The sequence below is a fragment of the Engraulis encrasicolus genome, chromosome 1, assembly GCF_034702125.1.
Source record: "Engraulis encrasicolus isolate BLACKSEA-1 chromosome 1, IST_EnEncr_1.0, whole genome shotgun sequence".
Classification (NCBI taxonomy): Eukaryota; Metazoa; Chordata; class Actinopteri; order Clupeiformes; family Engraulidae; genus Engraulis; species Engraulis encrasicolus.
In genome coordinates, this window is record NC_085857.1 from 2,591,987 (window position 1) to 2,607,546 (window position 15,560).

A 15,560-nucleotide genomic window follows, 5' to 3' on the forward strand; every position below is an offset into this window, starting at 1 on the left:
AATGTAACAGGGTCCTAATTCTGGGCCCCCTATCTCACTGGACCCGGGACAACATACCCCTTTGTCGCCCCCCATTGGCAGGCCTGGACATGGTGACTTGAAGACATGGAGACCAACTCTATTATACCACACACACATTCCACCTCCTGTACCTGATACAACCCCATCAACAGGGTTACGTTCTGGGACCATTCATGTGTTATTCCTACGGATATTGTTTTTGTTCTTTGACTCTGCATACATATTCATACAGTAAATGAATTTTTTGACTCTGATGAAGATGCACTGCGTCGAAACATTAGTCATGCTCGCAACACAATCAAATCAGAAAAACGTATCCTGTGTGCTCCAGTCGTCCTTGGGCCAATCTCCTTTGAAGTGGACCTTCTTGCTCCAAAGTAAATGAGACATCCATGCAATTCCTTACAAATAAGCGCCTTAGAAAACTATTAACAGTGATGTTTTTTTCTCCTTTTTTCTTTTTGTTTATGGACAGTGGGCATTTTAACAGGTAGGTGTTATAAGAAGAATAATAAAAATGGCGTCTCCTTTTGGCATCTCCAAATGGCATCTCCGCTCATAAATGGCATCCTTCAGCTTCATGTTCACCATCATCATCGCCATCATCATCATTGTCATCGCCTTCTTCTTCTTCTTTTTTTTCTTCTTCTTCTGTCTCTGGTTCTTCTGGTGTTTGTTACACACTTGTGCAGTTTGGAATCTCTCTTGTGCTCTCACAGGTGTTAATCATGCTCCCTGAAAACACATGAAGAGCAACATTAAGATAATAATTTTGTATCTTGCATAAGAGCTAACTTGAATGCAATTGCAATTGCATTGTCCCAAGACTACCAGAAATGTTAACCTTTTGAACATACAAATACACAACTTGGGTCTCAGCAGGATTATGAACCTTACACTTAAAATGAGGCTATACGCTCAAAGGTGAAGTTCATGGCTTTGAAGTTTAAGTCACCTTATTCTAAAACATGTCAAAGTTGTTACTTGCTTCTTATTATACTGCCTCTCTAGCGACAGTGGCTCTGTGCTCATGTGTGAGTCAGCAGTCCTGGTCCATATCGTGACAACTGTGTTGTGACTAGTCTGATGGCAATGTGTAAGCAGTAGTAGTTAGGATGGGTATTATGATGAAATGTTTATGTAGGATATGACAAGTGGGAATAAATAGATACACTCAGAGGATGATATCTCTTATGCTTCTTTTCCACTGCCAGTTTTCTGTAATATAGGTGAAGCTTTTCTATAGCTTTGATATCAACAACAAAATCATCGCTAGTCCTACATACGTTTTATTCTGCACTCCAGCTCCTTCTCCATCATCTCCTTCTGTGTGGGAAGGTCGCTGAGCGTGACCTTGGGTGGTGCTGTGTCATTCTGCCCCACCGAGTTGATCATCTCCTGCTCCTTCTCATGGTTCACCTCTGCGTAGATGTTGATCCAGGGTATTTTTCTGAACACAGGTAAGCACACAACAGACATTAAATAAAGCCCTTCAATACAGTCCCCCGTCTTTCCTCAATGTCTTTGAATAAGGAGAAAGTGGTTATGCACAGTATTGCCAAAAAAAAGTCGCTATTGGCTTGCTCAAGAAGTCGCTAGATGACGTCATGACGTTACATATGACATCACAACGTCACTCACGACACGCTGACCCCAAGAAAACGTGCCCACATGCCTCTATTCACAGTACAAATGGGCAGTGCTAGGCACTGTTTGGAGTTCAGACGCAGAGTTACAATTATGTTGAAAAATAATGATTTTGCATTAAAAATGCGAGTTTTAAAAAGTCGCCAGATGCACCAAAAAGTTAAAGTCGCTAGATGAGGTTTTTTGTTGCCAGGAACGTCGTGTACAAAGAAGTGCATGGATTTCCTACCAAGAAAGTGCGGGCGCGAAAATCTTGAAAGTTACTTACGGACAAAAATATCCGGATGTATCAATAAGTGCGTAACCAGATTTCGCCGCGAAATCTTGCGCACATGCACGAGCACAAGCGAGCCCAAGTCTCCGCCTTGCCTCCTCCCTTAAATATTCTATATGAATATTCTAATTAGTATGAACAGACCCATGCATGTGCATTCATTGGTTGAAAGAACTGGAAAGGGAACGCGGGAAGGGGAACGCGGGAAATCATGATGCGAGGTGAAGGCGCTGTTTCGGAGGTAGCCAATTTAAAAGGAAAAAAGGCTGCGCGCAATAGCCTAACAAAATGACTTTGGCGTGTATAAAATCAGGCATTGGTAATACTTAATGTGAGGACTGCAGAAAAAAACTGTCATGTAATAGGCCTACTGCAGTACAATGCAGGTTTCCCAACAATTGATATTTAAAAAGGCATTACATCAAAACACATTGCGATGAGACAGTCGCCAAGGCTTCCGATAAATAAACATTTATGTCGGTTATAACTCTGAAAGATGACACATGTACACATAGGCTACGCCACATGTATGAACTTGCAGCCAACTCAGTTAGCCTATAAAAATCACCTGTCAATTGATGGACTAATTTTACAGTAGCCTTATTAAAAGAGAAAGACAAGCACTGCGGCGAGGACGTTCCCAACAAATGCGAGAAGACGCATCGCAGGTCCAGAAAATAGGCTATTCAATGTTTAATAGTTGCCAAATAATGCTGTTGATGGGCATCCAATTTCGTTGTAATTCCAGGATAGTTTCATGAGTTCGCTTCAATTTAACCAGTTGTCTCAACAATAATATGGTTGAGATGGTTTTCTTCATCTTCTTTTCTTAAATCACGTGCTTCAACATTAAAATCCACGTTTAACTGGCTGCATCTCTGCAATATTTCCGACCGCGTACAGCACATGTAGTTGTGCTGCATGCCTCTGTGTGCCGCCAAAAAGACGCAATGCACCACTTACGGCAACTTCCACGCTTACGGAAACTTCCACAGCAGCCCTGAAATTCGCGTGGAGATCCGCAGTTTTCCACGTCTAGTCTGTTTTAGTACATCTGACCGTGGCCGTGGAAAACAACTTAAGTAACTTTTTTGTCCGTAAGTGAGCTTCGTACATGAGGCCCCAGGAACGTCAAAGAGTCGCTGAATCTAGCAAAGTTGCTAAATTAGCAACAGTGGTTATGCATAATATGCAGATTTGTGGGATTTTTCCTGGCTGTGCTTGATGACAAAGCATGTGTATCAATAGAGAGTTCCTTGTAGGTAAGGCAAGGGTGGAAAATAACCAATTATATTTAGATAAGTGTTGTAATTGAGTAGCTTTTAGCAATACATTGTAAATTTAAAATAGTTTTAAACATTAGTACTTTGACTTGTGCTTGAAAAAAAATTCATACAAGTACTTTACTCAATTACACTGTTACCAGGCCTGAGTACTGGGTAAACTTAGACAGATAGAGACAAAATTACATGCACAGCAAATGAAAGGACAAATGACATGCACAGCAAATGAAAGGATATCAGGTAGGATTGTGCACAGCATTTTCACTGCTTTACTAGTCCTATTTATCTTGGATCCGGTGGTTGGGTGGTGGCTGGTTTTAAGCAAGAGATACAATTAGATGTCATGGACTATAATATTCAAGAAAAAGAAACATCGAGAGGACCGAGAGGATAGCTACTTCAATTTAAATTTCATATAACCTTAAACCAAAGACACATGTACTTGTCTAAAAATATTCTCTTCTTTTTCCATCTTTGAAATCAGGTAAAGTGGTTGGACCGACTTGGATGGCTGACACGTCTGTTTCACGTCTATATTTACGGAATGCATGTTGTATCCCCGTTAGGTTGGCATGCTTAAAATCAGCTATGATTTAGTTTAGAATTCATAGCTTTTTTTTATCAAGTGTGACATTTCAATATGTATGCTCCACTCTTTAAATTAATGGAAGGAACATTTCATATCCATAATTATATCCCCGAAACGCGGAGCGTCGGGGATGTAATGGTTTTGCGTGCACCGCCGCCGCCGCCGCGTAAGGTCTTTCGTGTTAACGCGATAACTTTTGAACGGATGTTTGGATTTGTCCCAGATTTTTTGGGTGAATGCTCTAGGGCAGGTTCATGAACTGATTCGAATTTGGAGGTCAACACTTTCAAGATGGCTGAATTCAAGATGGCCAAATTTTTGTTTGGCATATAACTTCTAACCACGTGGATGGATTTGGTGTGTGAATGCTCTAGGGTAGGTTCATGAACTGCTTCGAGTTGGGAGGTCAACACTTTCAAGATAGCTGAATTCAAGATGGCCGATTTTTTGTTTGGTCCATAACTTCTGACCGGGTGGATGAATTTGTCCCAGATTTGGTGTGTGAATGCTCTAGGGTAGGTTCATGAACTGCTTCGAGTTGGGAGGTCAACACTTTCAAGATGGCTGAATTCAAGATGGCCGAATTTTTGTTTGGTCCACAACTTCTGACCGGGTGGATGGATTTGTCCCAGATTTGGTGTGTGAATGCTCTAGGGTAGGTTCATGAACTGATTCGAGTTTGGAGGTCAACACTTTCAAGATGGCTGAATTCAAGATGGCCGAATTATTGTTTGGCCCATAACTACTGACCGGGTTGATGGATTTGTCCCAGATTTTGTGTGTGAATGCTCTAGGGTAGGTTCATGAACTGATTCGAGTTTGGAAGACAACACTTTCAAAATGGCGGAATTTTCATTTGGCCCATAACTTCTGACTGGGTGGATTGATTTGGTGATTCGGTAACACCTTATTTTAATGGTTCACCATTTCAGTGAATCTACCATATTAGGTACAGTGTAATAACCAATGTAACAATATTTGATACCATGTAATACTAGTGTAATACCAGTGTAACAATATGCAATATCAGGTACAGTGTAATAACGAGTGTAACAGTATGCAATACCATGTAATATAGTGTAATACCAGTGTAACAATATGCAATACCATGTAATACCACTTACACACAAACATGATGTAAGTTAAAAAAATGGCGATGTTACACTGGAATTACATTGTATTAAATATTGTTACACTGGTTATTACACTGTACCTAATGTGGTATATCCACTGAACCATTAAAACAGTAATACCATTTGCCCCATTTTTTGCTTCATTTTCACAATAGTCGTTTGGTTTTAAGCCTATGCACGTCATGTCACGTCTGTATGTATCATATACGTTTACGAAATGGTGGACGGGAGTGGTAGGAATGATGGGGGACTGGAAGCGTCGCGTTTCGGGGACATACCTTAACCCTCTGAGGTCTAAGGCCTTTCAGAGGCTTTTAGGCTGCTTGCACCACCCTGACATTTTCAAGTATTTTCAGATAACAGTAAGCATCTATGCAAAAGTGGAATATATGGTAGTATTGTGAAAAGCCTGACAAGAAATAATCTGAAAAAAATTGGATGTCATACAAACATGTTTTATTTAAATTGAGTATAAACACAACTGTACAAAAAAACAGGGTTCAGACGTCTTCAAAAAGTTCAAGAAAACACACAATAAATATATCTAGCCAAGACTTTTGAAGTTTGAATCTTGTAAACAAATGTGCTGGCAGCATAAAAGTGAAAAGGGCATTTAGAAATGTTTTGTTGTTTTCATACAAAATGCAAAAAAGAATGTCACTGCCACTGCCTGTCTCATTTGAATACTAATGAGATAGGTGTGAAAAACCTCTAATGGCCCACACCCCCCTGTCAATCCCCATGTGCTCTGATAGCCCCAACCCCCCTGTCACTCTACGTCTGCTGTGTTTACCCTACCTGAAAGGGGCGTGTTGTCACCTCTGAATAGCCACTCAAGCACTGGTACTTTACATGTGAATAGCTATAGGTGTGGCTGCTACAGGCAGAGAGTACAGAATATGCGAAGATTTCTTTTCACTTTCTTTAAATTGGGCCAGCTATATAATTTATTTAATATATATATATTTGAAATCTGGAAGGTCTGAGGTTTCTAATGGTGTAACTTATGTGTTTCAATGACAAAAACTCACAGAGTTACAGATTTGTTTTTAGAGACATGTCAAATTGCCCTCTCAAGGGCACTTAGACCTCAATGGGTTAAGCAGTCGAAGGCGACTGCACAGGCAGTCTAGTTGATGATGACTTCCACAGTTCCACTTATTAGAATTATGTTGAGTATAAATAAATTATTCAGAGACTTATCAACGGTTTCCAGATGAGTACTCCAAACAGAATATTCAAATGTAGTCTCCCAGAAAATGTGAAATTTCTTTTTACCCAGGCATGTTATGTATTCCATACCTCAACCTGAGAGGCCTAATTGCCAGGAAAGTGGTATTTTGGGGATGACAGGGTAAGAGTAATTACATTGTTTTTGGTTGTTATGATTTCTTTCATTTTATTTCTTTCATTCTTTCCTAAACATACTGGGTGTAAAAACCTATAAAGAATACAGCCACCATTCTCTCATATATTATTGCTTTGGGTGAATGTGCTTGATTTTCCTCATGGTGTGAAAGGCACTGTCACTCTTATCATGCTGTCTGACAGGAGAGGACAAAATTGGTGTGTGTGTGTGTGTGTGTGTGTGTGTGTGTGTGTGTGTGTGTGTGTGTGTGTGTGTGTGTGTGTGTGTGTGTGTGTGTGTGTGTGTGTGTGTGTGTGTGTGTGTGTGTGTGTGTGTGTGATTCATCTTTGTCCCTTTCCTTACCTTTTGAATTTGTAGATGAGGAAGACGGCTAAGCCCAGAAAGACCACAGAGAGGAGCATCAACATGGCCGAACTGCTGTGTCTGGCCAGCGAGTCTACAAGTGGAGCTGAGGACACACACAAAGACACACACACATACACACACACACACACTCATAAGAAGGATACTGTTTTTGTACGCAGTCAATTTGCATGGAGAGTGCTGACAAGCAAAGCCTTCTTACCACTTCTCAGACTCCACTAATCTCTCTAAACACAAAAGTAACTCAACTCAAAAAGCAAGGAGAGAGACAGACAGTCACATAATAAGAGAGAATGAGAGAGAGAGCAAGAGAGAGAGAGAGGCAGAGAGGCACACGGCCGTGCACATACACACACACACACACACACACACACACACACACACACACACACACACACACACACACACACACACACACACACACACACACACACACACAGGAAATTATTTTCAGGGTGAATTTTTTTTGTCTTTATTTTTTTCCCCTCCATAGTCATAAACAAACATTGTGGAAGGCTGTGTGTGCACGTGAGACTGTGTGTGTGTGTGTGTGTGTGTGTGTGTGTGTGTGTGTGTGTGTGTGTGCGTGCGTGTGTGCTTGCTGTTGAGGGAGTTGACAGACCTGTGACATCTGAAAGACTGAAGAAGCCTCATTACATTCAGCAGACAAAAACTTTAAGCTGACACACACACACGCACACACACACACACACACACACACACACACACCTCTACTTGCTAGATCGAGCAGATGTTACACTATATTCACAAGGTAACAAAGCGTCAAAACAATCTACTGCCGGAAATGAGTCCTTCCAGAAGTTTCCATGCACCATTTAGAAAGTAATGTCATACAACCTCCTTTCAGAAACACACCCTTCCACGCTAGCTGCGTGTGCAGAGGTTGAAATGAAAATGTACCAAAGGTTAATTTAGCGATCTTAGGACAGATACACACTAGTGCTAGGGACACATAGACGCAAATTTGGCCAAGCGAAGCAAACTTCGCCATTCATTCCTTCCTACAGCGAACAGGAGTGACCTTGGATAAAAGTGTCGGTAACAATTTATTTTTGGGATACATCTATTAGCACTATACATACAATGTTAATGCCTGCATAAGTACCTTGTAAGGCATGTACTAAGCAAATGCTAAGGCCTACTAGGTCCTTACTAAGGTTAAATTGGTAATAAAACCCTTATTGTGCATGAACAAGACATTTGCGAATACATGCCTAACAAATGTTTGATTTTGCTTTGTACATGCCTTACAAGTTACTTATACAGGCACATTGCATGTATTAGTGCTAATAGATGTATCCCTAAAATAAAGTGCTACCAAAGTGTCTAATATTGCACTTTGTAGCCTAATGTCATGTAATATGAGAATGCTTTACATATGCTGATGAGGAAAGAATTCAAGAGTATTCAAGAGTTCAGGGGTGCGTTTCTCGCCAGCACCGTTGTTAACTATGTCAGCAACTTCCTCGGTTGCACTGCAATTTCCCAATGGCAAAGTAGAAAGTTGCCAACTAGTTAGGAACGATGCCTTCAAGAAACGGGGTCCAGAGATGAAGGGAAGCTTACCTAAGGTTAACTGTGTGACGTAAACAATGATGCGTAAGGTTGGCCTCAGCTCAAACTCCACCAAGTTCTGGTTGAGGGCACTGACAAGAACTTCTGAAATCTGAAAAAGAAGGATGAATGCACAGACACAGTCAAGTAAACACCCATCCAAACATGCACTCGCATTGTAATGTGTCAACACTGTGCACCTACTCCCCTCGCCATCAATCCCAAAAATTTACTTAAGCTGGGTTTACACTGTGCGACTTTTGCCCCGATTTTGCCCCGATTTGGCACTGGCACGACTTTTTGAGAGTCGGGCCGATCTCTTGCTCAATCGCAGGTCAATCGTGAGTCTCACATCGTGCAGTGTACATGGGGTAACAATAAGCGATTTTGCCTCACGATCGTGCAATCGTAGGGTCGCAAGAAAATCAAAACGGTTTGAAATTCTGGTCGTGGCTCGTGCGTAAATCGCACAGTTAAAGCAGTGCTACGACCCGATTTGACACTTCACATGCACAAATTAATAGGGCCGTGCGATTCGCTGTTGAGCGCGACCTCATCTCCACCTCAGGTGCACATGTTCCCTCCTCTGCAGACCGGGGAAACATGCCTGTCGCGTCGTACGGTGGAAGCATTTCGCTCGCATCCGACTGTCGGCTCGTGTAGTGTGAGGACGTGAGTCGTGAGTTGTGAACTTTTAAACAGTGTGAGCAGAAGCTTAAGACCCACGAGTGAAAATATCGCACAGTGTATGCCCGGCTTTAGTGATATTTGTTTACTTGTTGTAAGCAATATTTGCTTGAAACGAGTAAAATAATCTAATCAAGTAAAACTATCTTGCCCCATGCCCCATCATACCTCTTCTAGCTCCTCCTCCTTGTTTCTCCGGCTTGCTGATTGGTTCTTGCTGGGCAACAGGAAGAGCTCAGCAGCAGTGGGAATTCCAGGGTATACTGCAACCAGGAGCTGTGATTCGGGAATGCTGGCAACCTTATAAAGAAAGCAAAACAAAGCAAACATCAAGGGTTAGTTTTCTTCAGGCTGCACAATTAGCCTAAAGGACAACTGCACTATTTTGAACATTAAGCCCCTTTTCTGAGTTGTCTGTGATGTTTTAGAGTCCCGCTCACTGTTTGCTTTATGTTTGCTGCGTACTCCGTTATTTCAACATTAAGGTTGATGGAGACTGACCAGTAGTAGTGATTTATATTTTATAATGAATAAAGAATGAATGTAAAATAGTAATAAAAAGTGGAGATACAAGGTTTCGTCTGGACGGCAACAATATGTTCTGCTATTTTCTTGGCAACGAAAACAGCAGCACCTGCAAATTGCTTGGACACGTGATTTTTATCTACCATTTTGCTACATTCTCATGATGTCCCCAACTCCAGACCATTGCTGTAAAGATATGTATCTTGATATGTATGTATATGTATGTATATGTATATGTATGTATATGTATGTATATGTATACCTATGTATCATTGGCTTTGTCTGCATATCTGTCTGTATGAAAGTCCAATTGGGAAACTCCAACTCCCATTGTCATTGTGACACAGCACAACAAAATTGCATTCATGCCTCACCCTTGCAAGGGAGCAGCCCCCAAGGGAACAGTGCAGCGGAACGGTACCATGCTCAGGGTACCTCAGTCATGGAGGAGGATGGGGGGTGCACAGGTTAATTACTCCCCCCACTAACCTGACAGGAGTCGAACCGGCAACCTTTGGACTACAAGTCTTACGCCCTTACCGCTTATCCATGACGTCATCTGAGATTATGTCTGAACTCATAACACACATAACAAATAACATAACATAACATAAATTGTTAGAGAAAATTGTATTTAATCAGATACAATCCTACTTTGCACTGAACAATTTAACTAGTAATTACCAACACGCCTACAGAGAAGGACATTCAACTTCTACAGCACTCACACAAATGACAGACGATTGGCAAACTGACATCGACCAACAAAACATGATAGGAGCAGTACTATTAGATTTTAGTGCTGCCTTCGATGTCATCGACCACAGCATATTACTGAATAAACTCAGGTGTTATGGCTTTGCAACATCGGCTATAGCTTGGATAGAAAGTTATCTAACCAAGAGAATGCAGAACGTTTTTTTTAATGGATGTCTTTCAAATGCACAGCAAATGCAATGCGGAATTCCGCAAGGTTCATCATTGGGGCCTCTGCTATTCTCAATCTTTACAAATGACCTCCCACAGGTCTGTAAGAGTGCCTGTGTGTGTATGTATGCTGATGATTCTACACTGTACAAATCTGCACAAACAATGGAAGAAATCACCTTGGTCCTCAACAAAGAGCTGCAGTTGGTGTATGAATGGATAACTAATAACAAAATGGTACTTAACATATCAAAAACCAAGAGTATTGTTTTTGGGACTAAATACTCATTAAGATCCAAACCCCAGCTGAACCTGTCACTGAACAATGTGGTGGTGGAGCAGGTGCAAGAAATCAAGCTTCTAGGGGTAACCCTAGACAGTATTTTATCATGGTCAGAACACATTGATCTCCTTGTGCAAAAAATGGGTAGGAACATATCAGTAGTCAGAAGATGTTCTCCTTTTTTAACACCTCAGTTGACTAAACAGGTCTTGCAGACCCTGGTACTGTCCCACCTCGACTACTGCTCAGTGGTCTGGTCAGGCACAACAAAGACAAATCTTCAGAAGCTTCAAAGGGTGCAAAACAGAGCAGCCAGGCTTGCCCTTAAATGCACACAGAGAGCTAATACAGATGTCCTACATAACCAACTATCTTGGCTTAAAGTTGACAAAAGATTAAAAGTATCCCTTCTGTCCTTTATTAAACATATTAATACATTCAGCAAACCTGACAGTTTGTTTGAACGTCTTACTCTAAGCTCCACTCTGCACACATACCCCACAAGACATGCCAATAATGGTAACTACACAATACCAACTATAAAAACAAACTCAAAACAACACACTGTTTTATGTAGAGCTATGGTGGAATGGAACTCCCTCCCAGAACATATTTTAAAAACCCAAAGTAAAGTTAGTTTTAAAAAANAAATAAAGCAGCATTTTATGATCAACTGTACATAATCCTTTAGGATGTAATCTTGGTCAAATTTCAAGTTTTGTTGTCTATTTTGTGTTGTGTTAGGGGTTTTTTCATTTACCAATGAACTGTTTTTTTTTTTGTCATTTAGTTAGTTATTAATTGTTGTCTGTCTCTATTTTATATTTTTGTCTGTTTCAGTGTATGATCAAGAAAAGATGTCTTTCTTTTCTTCTTTTATATATACGTAGCCCTGTTTTTGTCTGTTTTAGTGTGTGTTTCCCCAAGAAAAGAAGTTTATCTTTTCTTCGTTTTATATGTTGTTTTGTATGTTGACGTCTTGTTTGTGATGTTTTCTGTGTGGACCCCAGGAAGAGTAGCTGATATGTTTATCAGCTAATGGGGATCCTAATAAAATATCAAATATCAAATAACACGTTAGCTCTGATTCCAGTTACATACTGGTGATTCAAACAAATCATAGTTTGAAATTAGTTTCCATTTGGTCTGGTCTCTATTTTGAACAGGGTGTATTGTCACTCTCCACGGGACCTCAGGTTGACACATGGTCTCTCTGAACAGTCACGAATGTGAACACATATCTACTGTATTTGCCATAGTGAGACATAGTTCTGACTAAATTAGTTCTGACTTTGCACCAGTTAAGTTATACTTTAAGTAATGAATTAGCCTGTCAGGCGTCACATAAAGATGAACATGATTTGAATTTCCAAGAGGTAATTATTCTGTAATGTGAGGAGATGAGGAAAAAATGAGAAAGTGTTTAATTGAACATAATGCTCTCCAGACATGGTATGATTAGGTTTGACAGGCGCAGTACATGATGTGAAGGCTACATCAAAGTTAAATTTACATAATATTCCAGTCGGGAAATTCAAATGGTCAAGATGCGTATAAGTACAGTACAGAACATTCAGACAGGGTAGACAAGACTTAAAAAAACAGATAAATAAGTAAAACAAATTAAAGGAGAGGCAGGAGGAGAGAAGAGAGAAGAGAGGTAGAGGAGGAAGAGAAGAGAGGCAAGAGGAGAGAAGAGAGAAGAGAAGCAGGAGGAGAGAAGAGAGGTAGAGGAGAGGCAGGAGAAGGAGGAGAGGAGGGAGGAGAGAAATTAGAAGAGAGGGGTAGAGGAGGAGAGGCAGGAAGAGAGGAGAGATGCAGTGGGCCTTTAGGAAATCAATACACTTAAATGTTTGTCCTCAAGGCAGTAAAAGAGTAAATAGCCCATTACCTGAACTCTTCAAACTAACACACACACACGCACACACACACACACACACACTCACAGTCCATTACCTGAACTCTTCAAACTCTTCAAACTCACAAACACACACACACACACACACACACACACACACACACACACACACACACACACACACACACACACACACACACACACACACACACACACACACACACACACACACACACACACACACACACACAGCCCATTACCTAGTCTTTAAACTCAAACTCACTCATGCACACACGCACGCTAATAAGCGCGCACACACACACACACACACACACACACACACACACGCGCGCGCGCGCGCTGCAACATGATCTCCACAAATTCTGTGCTCCTGGACACGGATGTTAAGGACACAAAATCCGTGTCCAGGAGCACGGATTTGCCAACATTCCGTGCTCCTGGACACGGAATTATTTTCCGTGATGGACACACAAAAGTGCTCTCTCTATACTCTGACAGCTCTATGTTTGCACAGTCTTGTGTTTTCTCAGGATTTTTCTCATTTCAAATACTTTTTCTCAAAAATGTTTTTTTCTTACTGACAGGTTAGGGTTAGGGATTGTTTTGGTCTGGGCACAGCTAGTTTTCTTTAATTCATTATATGAATTTGATAGCCTAGCAACCAACTGGAAAAGGTATTTCTCAAAAATATGTCTTTAATGACAGGTTAAGGTTAGGGGATGTTTTGGTCAGGGCACAACTTAAATTGCTATAGCATTATTTTGTTTAGGATTAGCATTTGGTATGTATTTTCTAATAATAGAGTTAACACAGTGCTGTGGTAATAGCCTATAGAAAGCACTTCTGTGTGCCCATCACAGAAAACAATTCCGTGTCCAGGAGCACGGAAAACAATTCCGTGTCCAGGAGCACGGAATTTTGGCAAAATCCGTGCTCCTGGACATGGATTTTGTGTCCTTAACATCCGTGTCCAGGAGCACGGAATTTTTGGAGATCAGGCTGCACACACACACACACACACACACACACACACACACACACACACACACACACACACACACACACACACACACACACACACACACACACACACACACACACACACACACACACACACACACACACACACACACACACACTTCATTCCTCTTCTTCATTCCTTCTTTCAACCTGCACACTCCCTGATGTCCAGCTGTATGGAAAATAAAAATCCCAACACCTCAGTTTGCGCTCACCATTTGGCCTATTGTATGTTCGAATACTTTTTCAAATTAAGCTCATTCAGTCTTTTTCACTATTCCTATGATTGCCCCTGGACACAAACACCATTAGTTTATGCCCACAATGCTTTCCTCTTGTGCTATGTTGCTGTTAAAGCTTTCTAACTGAAATGTGGTTTCAAGGGCACCCTCCCTCTGACTATCTTCCAGGCAGCTCACTGGTAAGAACGAAAACACTCACTACAACAGAGTACGACTACAACAACAACCTCAAGTTTCCCTCTCAGTTGAAGATGCTATTTCGTTTTAGTCCAGACTTCCTCTACACCGTATAATTACACCACCTCACTTTGTTTCAGGATTGTGTTTAAAAAAAGACACAAGTGTGTTTTTCCAGAGACCCAAGAGGACTTTTCGTTTTGGTGTGGAAAGCATCAGCAAAACAGAGATAGAGTCCATCTGAGACTTCAACAGCAAAAGCATGTAGGCTACCTGATAGAGATGGGAAATGGGTTTGAGAGCAGAGTGAGGGAAAGGAGCCACCAGAGAAATCACCCTCCTGCACTAAGCTGAGGAGACTCTACCCAGGGACCTGGTCTCGAAATGGGGTAGCTCAGTTCTGACGCTTTTTCCAGCTTTAGTGGAGGTTGGAGGAAAAGGAAAAAAAAAATACCCCAATCAGCAATCCTACACATCTAGATAGACAGCTGGCATCAACATGGGAAAAAGGCTTGAGCATTGGTGCTGCTGGTGAAACTCAACTCTGGATGGATGTAGTCTGATGTAGCTGAGTTTGCTCGAGAGGTGCCTGGAGCAATCAGCAGAGTGAAGCATTTTCTTTCACCGTGTGTATTACAGTAGGTCAGCTTACCAAGGCTGCAATTCTGGTTTCCCCATGTAGGCCTATGAAAGTTATTTTCCCAATGGCTCTTGTAATCAATGTTCAAGTGGTATGCCGACAGATGAACGGACAGACCGACAACGGCAACTACAAACAGGGATGGCAAGAGAAAAAAAAAAGAATGAATGGAAAGAATTGGAATGCTCTGCACTACCATGCGTGCAGTAGTCTCTGAATAAACCATCACTAATCACAGGCCTGTCGAGCCTGAGAAAGGAGCTCTGCACCTGTCATCAGGAATCAGATGGAAACCAACCTTGCCTCTCCCTCTGCCTTGCCTTACCTTTTGAAATCCAAAAATAGTTACGCAGCTGGAAACAGCAAAGTGAGGAGAGGGAGAGAGAGAGAGAGAGAGAGAGCGAGAGAGAGAGAGAGAGAGAGAGAGAGAGAGAGAGAGAGAGAGAGAGAGAGAGAGAGAGAGAGAGAGAGAGAGAGAGAGAGATATGGATGTAAAGCGAAGGTGAGTGGAGAGAGATGAAACGTAAGGAAATGAGAGAAACCAGGCAGATTGAGAAAAAAATGGATATAAAAAGCTGAAGGAGTTGAAAGGGGGGAGGTGGATGGTGGTGGAGGAAGAGGGGGAGATGGAGGAGGAGGAGGAGGAGAGATCCACACTCACTTGCAGCAGAGCCTTCTTAATTACCCTGCCAACATCCTGCCTCCACTCCGGAATGTCAGGGTTGACCTCGTCCAGATTAGGAGAGAAAGATAAAAGCAGCGATTTGAAGAACTCTGTCAAAAGAGAGCAGAATTGGAAGACAAGTTGGAACGAGGAAGGAGAGAGGAGGGAGGGGAATAAGAGGTGTGAATGGTGAATGAGAGAGAGAGAGAGAGAGAGAGAGAGAGAGAGAGAGAGAGAGAGAGAGAGAGAGAGAGAGAGAGCA

The 15,560-nt window shown here is 41.6% G+C and overlaps 1 protein-coding gene across 1 annotated transcript in view; it reads right to left on the reverse strand.

Annotated features, from left to right (window-relative positions):
- Positions 1 to 697: 697 nt before the first annotated feature.
- Positions 698 to 15,560, reverse strand: part of LOC134445522 (VPS10 domain-containing receptor SorCS3-like) — a 219,938-nt gene continuing 205,075 nt past the window's right edge. Inside the window, exons 22-27 of the mRNA XM_063194583.1 lie at positions 15,296 to 15,408; positions 9,110 to 9,241; positions 8,267 to 8,366; positions 6,659 to 6,764; positions 1,308 to 1,471; positions 698 to 756 (exon numbers count right to left, since the gene is read on the reverse strand). Of these exons, the coding sequence (XP_063050653.1) occupies positions 698 to 756; positions 1,308 to 1,471; positions 6,659 to 6,764; positions 8,267 to 8,366; positions 9,110 to 9,241; positions 15,296 to 15,408 (674 nt within the window). The remainder of the gene's footprint in view (positions 757 to 1,307; positions 1,472 to 6,658; positions 6,765 to 8,266; positions 8,367 to 9,109; positions 9,242 to 15,295; positions 15,409 to 15,560) is intronic.